Source organism: Conger conger, chromosome 1 (assembly GCF_963514075.1).
Source record: "Conger conger chromosome 1, fConCon1.1, whole genome shotgun sequence".
In the NCBI taxonomy this organism is placed as follows: Eukaryota; Metazoa; Chordata; class Actinopteri; order Anguilliformes; family Congridae; genus Conger; species Conger conger.
The window spans coordinates 63,921,037-63,932,431 of record NC_083760.1 but is presented as its reverse complement, the minus strand read 5'-3'; the positions used below and the strand labels follow the sequence as shown (position 1 = coordinate 63,932,431).

Below are 11,395 nucleotides of genomic sequence, written 5' to 3'. Positions count from 1 at the left end.
TTTATTTTAATGCTTGACCAGGTTAAGGAACACATTTGGAGGGAGTGGCATTTTCAGTTAAAAAAATAAGAGATGTATTTTTGTGCATTGCCAGTCAGGAGTGATTGTTCTGGAGCACACTGCAGATGTTAATGTTAATGTTTATGTGGCTGTCCTAAGTTCAATTCATACTATCATATGACTGTATATGCTGTTGAACTGCTTATTAGATTAAAATACCTATTAAGTAAATATGGGTACTGGATATCACACTTTCACTTTGCAGATGCTCTTTTCCAGACTAATGTACAGTAGTGATATAATAGACATAAGTGTATCTAGGCTGCTTATGTTTTACTTGTGCCACCTAGTAGTCAATTTCAGTCACTGAAACAGTGGAGTACTTCAAGTTAAGCAAGTTTACAATATTATGCAAATGATCATACATATATGCGGGCATATATCCCGTTGTTTCCATTGTAAAACGAATTAAAATCTGGATAAATCTTCAGGACAATCATTTACCCATTTCACTCGAATGTGCTTTCTGTGTGAGAAAGGGACAGAAGACCAGGAGGAGCAGCATTTCATGAACACCACAAACCGTAAACCACACATAATTTTATTGCTAGTATGACGTTAAAGGCACTTGGAAAATTATTAAAAAGATTAATGATTACAAACAACAAAAATGTACACCACTGACATTGATATAGCAGTTACAGTGTATATTATATAAAAATGATATTTTAAGCATGGGCCCCTAAATTTAAAATGTTGTATTGTAAATAAGGTCCCAGATTACATTGCATCAGACTTATATGCCCAGTAAGTTCTTTATCACCATCACACTCTAGTAGAGCACAAAGAAGCCAGGTTAGCGTGTATGCTTCTCAGAAAGTTGCACCCTCAAAGAGTGAGATTCACAGCTTTCACTTGCTCTCTGTGACTCCCATTCCAGCTGATCTACACCTGAATCTGTACATCATATGGTAGTGTCACCTGTGACTTTTATGGTCACTTTTAATCGCATGGAGTAGTTTATTCCTGATTCTGCCAATATAAGTGATACACAATTCAATTATGTTGGTCTGTTCTCCAGAGTTGCAGGGAAGACTGCTGTATGCCTCTGTGTTCATGAATATTTATGAGACAGACCCAGTATATATTCTGAGTCAGATACAATCAAGTGATGTATTTCAGCACACATTAAAGTTCATACTGAATTTCATTTTCAATATGAAGGGCAGATGGTGAAGTCTCACGGACGTCACTGTATCTGGCTGCAACACTGAAAACACTTCAACAGCATTCACTCATCATAAATGAACAGCCCAGACCAAGACTATCTTCAACCACCAGAGGGTGTTTACAATGATGACACAAAACAATAACAGAAATCTTGGACAGATGATATTGATACCAGTGTTGGCCAGCACTGCTGTAATAAGCACTTCTATTCGCAGTCCATCACATTTCCTTGGCATTATACACAATACTAATAATCAGAAGGACTATGCAATTGCAAAATGAAGTTATGCGGTCATATAGTACATACAGATTAAAACACGATTTACAAAGCACGGCAGAGCAGTAAAGCCAAGTCTGGACATTTCAGCAACAGAAATAAAGGTGACCTGCATTTTTGACACTGGAACATTCTGTCAGAAATCAATCACTTTCTGACCTCACCCTTTTAGATTAACAGTTTTTATTTTTATTTTGTCTGATTAACCAGAATGACCAGCCATTCATGTGACAGGGGCCCTCAAAGTTACCAATATTGATATATTGAGATAACTTAGGACACAGATCTTCTTCAGAAATAAACATAAGTCTGCCTGTCTTATTATTAGAAAGCTTACAAACAGGGTCATCCACAATTCAATATTTTTGGTCCAATATAAAAAATGGTTTGTTCTTCATTTGCAAAAGAACATGTAAAATTAAACTATATTCTAACACTCATATAGCTAGGTTAAAATGTATTTTTTTAAAACAATCATTGAAGGTAAGAAAGTGATCATGATCGGACAGAATGCCACCACAAAATCTTCCTACGATCTTGGAACAAAATCATTTCTGCTTTAAAATGAATTCTTTTTTTTCTTTTCTTTTTTTAAATGAATTTTACACAAACATACAAAAATAACTCCCCAAATCCCTCAGAGCAAAAAGAAAATCATGATTGCCATCCAGCAAAAATTCTCTTTTTCATACAAGTCTATTATTCCAATAACCTGTCAAATGTTTCTGCATTTCTTCTATGAGTTTTATTTTTTATGAATAATTTACCATTATGTGAAACCTCCACTCCATTTATATACCACATCAATCATAAATGCCAGATTATGAGTCCCAGTCAGCGATACCCAGGATGACTTCATACTACAAAGTTGGCTTTTAGTAATAAATTAGTACTTGATCAGACAGTCATACACTGTGCTGTTTAGCAGTGAGCTCCATAATGTTTAGGACAAAGAACTTTTTTCCTTCTTTGGCTCTGTACTTCACAATTTTATATTTGAAATTAAATCATTCAAATGTGGTTAAAGTGCAGATTCTCAACTTTTATGAAAGGGTATAATTATATAGCTTGGTTGAACCATTTCATTTCAGGACTTTTTATACATAATCCCGCATTTCAGGGCACCGTAATGTTGGCTTCACATGCGGATCAGTCCGGTGGGTTCAATCGTATCCGTAGTGCAGTTATTGAACAGCTTTCAATATCTAGTCTTGATTCTACACTTCGGTGCCTGTTATTGGCATTTGTCAACACGAGGACCGGAATTGTACCAAAGAAAGTCAAGGAAGCCACATTACATTAATATGCCCCAAAACATTATGGTGCCCTGGAATGGACGGGGGCTATGTATAAAGTACTGTAATTTCTACAAGTGTAAAAAAAACCACTGAGAATGTGCACAATGACCACAAGTATTCAATTACAAATCTAAAAATGTGGTGTAGGGCCAAATCAAGGGGAACATTTTTTTTATTTTATAAAAAATAAAAAAATAAAATAATTCTGTCTCAAACACATACAGCTCACATATTTTTTTTTTTCCCTTGATTGTCACTTTCAAACCCATCACTATAAATATAAATGTACAAACAACTTAAATATCCATCCCTCACACAGATGTCAACGGTTCTTCGGTCTATACACTTCAATTCCCACATTTATTTACAAGGCACTCATAAAATCACAGATTACTTCCCAAGACGCAGCAATCTGCACCCGGTATGATAAGTCTCTTCAGTTTATTCAGACAAACTTTATAAAAAAGCTAAGCAAAACGAAAACTTTAATAGTTGGCTCCAACAGACAGGGTCAACCTACTACCATGAAATGTGTTAATTCACTAGGTGCATTTCAAAACGTTCCTATAACTTCTCTTACGACAGGCTCTTGCTGACTGGTATGTAAAATGAATAATTAACTGACATTCCATGAGGGATGTCTCTGGCTGCGGTGTGTAGGTTTTCTGCTGTTTATTATTTAATTCATTAATTTTTATGTAGACGTGCGTTTTATGTGATTCTGCTGGACCTTCACAAAAACAGAAAAACAATCAAGGGCTTTTCATCCTGAAATAAGTAAGTGACATTTCATTTGACGGACAACTGTAACTTGAAAAAACACAAGACGACATCTTGAAACAGGCAATATAAAATGTAAATATGAAGGTGTATCTACCTTTTCGGATTACGTCATATATAACCGTCTAGGTTAAGTGTGGGATATAAGCTGGCATTTATTATTTAAAGCATCTCTATGCAATCACACATCATATGTAATAGGCTGACCGCAGTTTAAAAGTACAAACAAACATGAATGAAGAAACCTGGCGGCCTTGTAAAGAATTTTTACAATATAAATGCGGATCACTGGAATGCTGACTGGAATGTCAAATTGCTGTTTTGATATCGCCTCAGGAAATATAAACACTATAAATTGGCCTTGGAGCTGTAAAAAGCAACACCATACTACTGTAAAATAACTAAAAACAAGGTTGCAACTTAATTTCAATGCATTTAAAATAAATAGTGCCGTAATAAGTGATTTCAGGATTCAAATTAAAGGCACCAATTAAAATGAGTAATGGGTGTAAGGTAAAAAGAGATGGTATTGTGCAAGAGCTTTACAATTTAAAAAAAGATTTTAGTAACAATAATAATTATTTAAAAAGAAAATTTAAATTTTCTTTCATATGGCTGTTTCCCCACAGATATTCCTCACAGATATCTGAATGAAGCATCAACTGCAAGTAAACCGTGAAGAACACTGCAGGCTCTTAAAAATAAACTAGACTTGAGTATGAAACTTGGATCCTTCCAAATCTGGAGATGCTGCAAAGTGTTCATCACAATTAAAACTACCTCAGCATCAAATTCATTACGGTTTTTGGAAATGGCCAAATTATTCCTCCCACCACAACAAAGAATTTACCATGAAAACCGATTACTTTTGGTTACAACATACTGATTGCAATTCATCGTAATAGTAATATCATACATCAAAAAACTGTGCTAGAATATATGGGACCTCATACCTGCAGCTCCAGTGACCAAACAGCACAAAGAAGGACTCAATTATAAGAACGTTAAGTTTCAGAAGTGGAATACCAGAAAAGAGGTGGAAACTGTCTTCATTCTGGCTTAAATCGGGAAGAGGCTTTGTGGTGGAGGAATAATCTGTACTCCCAAAGTAATGGCGTGGAGCAGTCAGCAGGAGGCGGTGTGTTCCTCCTGACTTATTCTGCTCCATTGGCTCTGAGTTTTTCCGCCTCTGGCTGTTCCAGATCCCCAGTCGGTTGGGAACTCTTCTTCACAAAAGGCAAACCTTTAGTCATGCCAAAATACCCTAGGTCCACAGCAAAGGCAATGGTTGCAAGGAAGCCAAAAGCCTAAAAGACAAATATTCAGTTAAGCACAGTACATAGCACTGAACATGTCAAAAAATGTATAAATCAAAAGCTAGTCCTGGGATTCACTAATAAATATGAACATGTAATGCAATAAGGAAAAATGAAGAGTGCATACCACAGCTGCCTTCTCCACCGAAGTTCCTCCATTAACACAGGCAAAGACAATGGCAGCAATCCCAAAGAAAAAGAGAATGACACCGGTGTACACAAAGTCCTGCAGAAAGAAGGAACACACAGCATATTCCTGTCAGACTCAGAAATCACAAGCATCGGTAATAAGAACAGCTCAGTGGCAAAAATCTTCTTAGCCGACACCCTTATCCACTCTTTGCAGAGCTTCTATATCATCCATACTGGGCAATAGTTGCCTCAGGGAAATGTTTCTGCTTTTATTTTATCATTTAAATTCTTTCCATTTCTACACTTTATACATCTCATTATTCAGATCTCACTTAAACATATCCTTACGATCTCCGTCCTCACTAGCACACTGGCCCTACATGCGTTTAATGGACTCACCACAGTTGGCCAGCGATTAATGCCCACTTTCTTATACAGGACGGTCGAGAGGAGGACGAGCAGCAAGGTGGTGAAGAGGAAGGCTGTGCAGCTGACAAACTCAAAGAAGTAGAGCGGAGTACAGGACGTGCAACCCGCCACCACCTCCTCCAAGACAAACGCCAGGAAGGACAGGACCTGTGTGGATCACAGGAGCACGTCAGGAAGCCTGAGATGTGTAATGCACAGTTCTGTGCACTGGGCGGCAGTGTTGAGACCATTACGAGAGCCCGGTCTAATAAAATGAACAAGAATGTTGTCGTATGATATTAAAAAGCACAAAAGAGCACAAACATAGCAATTGTATGTCATTACAGTTAAGTATGAAAACAAATGCAGTACCACAAAAATAGAAATAAAATAAAAATGTAATCAGTTCCTGGAGATTGAAGAGTATTGAACTACTTACAGGAAGAGTGGAATATTTAAATCAACCCACAACAAGGGATCGCTATACGCAGTATTCGAGGATATATTCTAGGAATATCATATACAAAAACATAAAAATAAAACTTAAATCAGGTTGGCATTATTTAGCAATCCAATGACTCAAATTGTCAATAAGATGTTGAATAAATGATGTATTTTTTGTGAAATTGGTAAGAACTATGGTTCAGTTTCAATCCTAACAAAATTCAGCAATATAAAATTGCAAGCCATATCACGAACGGAATATTCAGCACACAATGCAGTCTGAAACAAGGTTTAGAGCGAGAGTTCCGTTTTAAAGCAATAATGAGCTCTAGGTGGGGTCATTTCATTTTACAGGACATTCACTTGGCGGTCGACCCTGTAATACACATACAAAATCTGCCGTACTTTAGGGAGGAACAACAATTGACGAAGACAACTTGGCAAGAAGTCAACCAGTGCTGGAAGGCCGTATGAAAATGGCTAAAGAAAAGGAACATCTGAGCACCCAGAGAACTTCCTTAATTACAGGAAAATACAAACAGCCCACCCTTTCAGATAAGAGAATTTTACAGAGCACTGAGAGTGTTCAGCATGGTCCTCCTCTCAAGCCATTGGCAACAGAGCACGTTATTGTTCCTTTTCTTAGCCGACACCCTTATCCACTCTCTTTGCAGAGCTTCTTTTTATAGTCAGATGTCTTTACTGAAGGAATTCCTGGAGTCAATAGAAATACTCAATTCAGTGTAAATGACTATGGCTGTGAAAGCATGTGGTGGCCCAAAGTGGGTGTATCTTGCATAGAAAATGTGTGAAAGCTCATAACACTGGTTATAATTGCTTCACTGTTGGGTTCAAACAAACTGCAAGTGAAACCCTGCAAAACCAGTGGGATGGGAATTCAAAATACAGACCAAAACAGAGAACCTGCCAACAGGTGCTTACAACTAAAATATATAACAACTGTAAAAACTACATTTTCTTTTTAGTTTTCCATTTACAAGTTCATAATGTCTTACAATTTCATGTGAAATAGTGGTAACTTTGTGTTTGTGGTTTTTCAGTGCAATACAATCACTAGATAAGCGTAGTAAAGAAACATTCTCTTTATAGCTAGAAATATAAATTATCCTAGTATTGCAAAGCCACACAAAACAAAAACACAGAAGACTTTAAAAGCCACCTAAGGCAGATTAAAAACATAACCACATAAACATTTGACCTGTAGGAAACATAAGTTTGCTTCTCACCGATTTTGTTTGACAAATATTGCTTTGTACATCCAGACAACTGGTTTCCCCAGGTTTATGTTTTTCGAGTCGTTAGACAGAACCACACACACATGGATGTACAAGAATGCAGAACATGTTGAAAAGTGACAGCCTGCTCCAAACACACCACACAAGCTGTAACCTGCCCAATTTGGGCACCCTTGGCTTAAATTTCTGTCACAATGTAAAACCATTTAGAGTTCAGGTTTGCATTCAGTTAAACATGAGAACTTTCTGCAAATTTGAAAGCAAGATTGCTTTTTATTGAAATGTTTACCGTTTATAAATGAAAAGGTTTGGGGGCCCTATGGGATTAGCCTATTCTTTTCTACTTTTTAAAAAGATGATTACTCAGGCCCAGACCCAGGTGATTTACTGGAACCAAAAAATAGTTGTTTTTCGCATGTGAACCATGATGTCATAAGTGGGCGTCATATTCTAGGCGCTGAAAACAAGAGGAAGAAGGACACGAAATTTGGTAAGTGCTCTTATCCAGAGCGACGTACAGTTGATGAGACTAAGCACGAGACAATCCTCCCCTGGAGCATTGCAGGGTTAAGGGCCTTGCTCAAGGGCCCAACGGCTTTGTGGCTACACCGGGATTAGAACCACCAACCATGCGTGTCCCAGTCCTTTACCTTAACCACTATGCTACAGGCCGCCCTGGTGTGTTTACTTCCACCTGCCTTGTGCATTGAGCAACGCCCTCCATTGATGGTGGTGGAACTTTGGTTCTGCTTAAACTGGTATGGATGCGGGCTGGTTCGCCAGAAAGCACCATGGTTCTGAGACGCCAAAACGGAACCAGAGCCAGAACCGCGTCTGTCTGAAAGTGGCATTAGTGAAATAAGGCAGGGTAGCGCACAGTTGAAGAAAATGCCTGCATACCCTGTGGCCCGCAGGACATGGAGTTGAGTACCGCTGGTCTGGAGTATTCAAAATAAAACATTGAGAAGCCTGAAGCCTCCACCAAAGAAGGTATGAATGGAGAAAAAAGGTTGAAGCCTTTATAGAGAAGTACACCTTGCCAACTGTGAAGCATGGAGGTGGATCCATTATGCTTTGGGGTTGTGTGGCAGCTGGGAGCACAGTAAATATTGTGCGAGTGGAAGGAAGAATGGATTCCACCAAATATCAAGACATTTTAGAAGCTGTGGAGAGATCTCAAACATGCCGTACATGCAAGGAAGCCCAATAATATTTCTGAGCTAGAGGTATTCTGCCAGGAAGAATGGGGAAAAATTCCAAAAGAGAGAACTGAAAAACTCTTAGCTTATTACAGGAAGTGTTTACAAGCTGTTATAATTGCTCGAGGAGTTACAATGTACTAACAGACAGGGTTTTACACAGGGCATTTTTCTTCTTATTTTGAAACTGTAAAACATGTAAATAAAAAGTACAATTACTTTACAATTTGAAGAAATGTCCTGTTTAACTTTGTATCATTCAGAGGTCAGGTTCGCTTTTCTTCACTTAGATATTAATGGAAAAGGTTTTTTTTCTGACCAAAGGTGTCCAAATGTTGGCACACCACTGCAGATTATGATGGCAACACACTTGCTCAGGGGAAGACTCACTGTTGTGAAAATACCATATAACCTCCCCAAGAACCCTAAGAAACAAAGTGCTGCTACAAACTGTCAACAGAAGCACTCCTTTCCTGATTCAGACCATGAGGAAGTGAGCAGTCAACGCCACTCTCATTCTGAGGTGCGGGTCGATAAGCTTAATGATTAAACTCGGCAATACTGACAGACCTTTTCAGCGTTTATTTTTTGGAAGAACCAACATTGTTCAGTTTTAACCCTCTCAAAGACTTTCCTAAGAGAGAAACGCTCAAAGAGAAGGCTAGCACACTGGCAGTAGCCAATGGGAACACTGGTGGTTTTCCTTTCGCTTTTATTGTTTCAGGCAAAAACTGGTTTGATTGGTCTGTGAAGAAATATCCAGGGATTTTCCAAGGCCATTGGCCTGTGCAGCCATTCACACCTTTCTCAAGAGAGAAAGCCAGTCAGCACTCGATGAGGCACCAAACCTCAGTGTAAATCACTCGCTAAGAAAGGGGCTAATCACTTCAAAAAGCTCTTAGAAAATGTTTTGAGTAAAAGTAGTTTAGCCTTAACTCCAAACTTAAGGGCCAGGTAGGATTTCTTACATTTTTATCATCTTTGTTCTATTCTTTAAAATGTTTCAAATGACTTCATGCTCGGAGTAGGAACAGACAAGCAGGACATTCTCTTGCAGGATTCTAATTTTAACTACACATATACCCATTCTGAAAACCACTGACAATTAATCCATCCTCATGGCTCTTTCAGACTCATGCGATTTACAGATTTATGATAGTATGTACGACGTAATAGAGTTATAGATAACAAGTTAGGGTTAAAGATCACAGCTTGCATGGCAACATTCTAAATGTATTTATTGGCAATGCCTTGGTGCTTTCTGTCAAAAAGCCATAAGTGTCATGTGATCATAAATGGCATGAAATCCTACTGGCACAGCTTACTGCTTGGTCAATACCGTTTACCTTAGGGAAGACCTAAAAGAGCAGACATTTTATTTAAGGGCGACATGGCTCAGGCAGTAAGAGTCTGGCAGTCGGAGGGTTGCCGGTTCGACCCCCCGCCCGGGCTATGTCGAAGTGTCCCTGAGCAAGACACCTAACCCCCAAATGCTCCTGATGAGCTGGTCGGCGCCTTGCATGGCATTTCGGTGTGTGAGTGTGGGTATGAATGGGTGAATGAGAAGCATCAATTGTACAGCGCTTTGGATAAAGGCGCTATATAAATGCCTACCATTTACCATTTAGCAGAAGAGAGCTTCATATAACAAAGAAATCAATACAACAAAGATAAAACAGCGTGGTGCCTAATTATCATTCTGAAAATCTACCTAATACACAAAATAGTTTTCTATTTCTATTCAGGTTCCATATAATTCCATTTATTAATATGGCACTGAATCACTTTAGTACAATCTTTAACAATGTCTGTGATCTGACAAGGGGAACAACTTCCTGTATCACCCAGTAGTCTCTAGGAACATTGCTGAAATCAAACAATGTGGACTTCAAGTCACAGTCTTCAGTGGCAACCACTGGGATAAAGTCATCCTGAAATACTGGATTCCATCAGGTTTTCCAGGTTTCTATAAATGTTCTTAAGAAGCTAAGCTTTGTTCAATAGTCAACTTTATAACTTTGCTAAGATATTAAAAGACAACTTCGTGTAGGCTGTATAACGTGACAACCACGCGGAGTGCAGCTCCATGCCCGCAATAGCTATGCACGGTTCTTGATTTGATTTCACACCTCAACAAGAATTACGATATACGAAAGCCAGCGGTGTACGTAACATGAAAGTTAAGGAATTTGCGAGATTGTAGAGAGAAATAGTAGGCCAACTGGATTAAGCATGTTCACCTGGTAGAGTTTGGCACGCGATTGTTTCTCCAAACATTTTGGGAGATATCCGAATGACACTTACCACTTCAGCAAATTTAATCCCAAATCGAATTATATCCAAATGTTCCGACGGGATTGCGAACCATTTTTTAGAACCCTGATCCGGTTGAGTTGTCGGATTATAAACGTTACCTACGTCAGCCATAGTGATCTGGAAAAAAAAAACAGAACAGGAAAATGAAGCTAACGAACATGCAAGATCGAGCTCCAAACAGCGCATTTGAAAACGAAACTAAATTCAAATGAAAAAATCGAGGCAGCAACAAAGTTTTTTCCCCAAATACATATCTGACAAAGAAGTAGGCCTACTAAATAAAAGGCAAGATAGCCTACATCCGTTTAACTAGAAATTCACAGCATGCAGTTACTTTTTTGGAAACAGACAATTTAGCTGCTAAGAAACATTTTCCGAGAAAAGGTACCTCTTGCTATTCACTCCAGAACAAAATGACTGAGCTGGCTAACTACGTTGTCGTTAACTTCGGTTTCGGTAGCTTCGCCACCTTTAAGACTTGAACAAATATAAAAAGTTCGTCCCAGCTTCCGCAAAACAGAAACAGTGTGTTTCAATGACAGACTTCCGACGTAGAACAGACAAGGGTCAAACAAAGGATCAAATCGAAGTAGGACACAGGACATTATCGTCTCATTTTAAGGCTCGCGGAAGTTCGTTTTCGCAAAATCAAAATAACACGTAATATTCTTGACAAATCATGCAAACTGTTAACTCTAGCAATGAAAAAAAATGGTAAAGTTCGCATTTTGCGCTTTTT

The 11,395-nt window shown here is 38.5% G+C and overlaps 1 protein-coding gene across 1 annotated transcript; it reads right to left on the bottom strand.

Moving 5' to 3' along the window:
- Window positions 1-585: 585 nt before the first annotated feature.
- Window positions 586-11,315, bottom strand: cmtm6 (CKLF-like MARVEL transmembrane domain containing 6). Its single transcript, XM_061255612.1, has 5 exons — window positions 11,045-11,315; window positions 10,645-10,773; window positions 5,433-5,609; window positions 5,029-5,127; window positions 586-4,892 (listed from the first exon to the last, which is right to left on the bottom strand). Exons 2-5 carry the CDS (start codon window positions 10,765-10,767, stop codon window positions 4,740-4,742), a joined length of 552 nt encoding a protein of 183 aa, XP_061111596.1. The 5' UTR covers window positions 10,768-10,773; window positions 11,045-11,315; the 3' UTR covers window positions 586-4,739.
- Window positions 11,316-11,395: the final 80 nt, after the last annotated feature.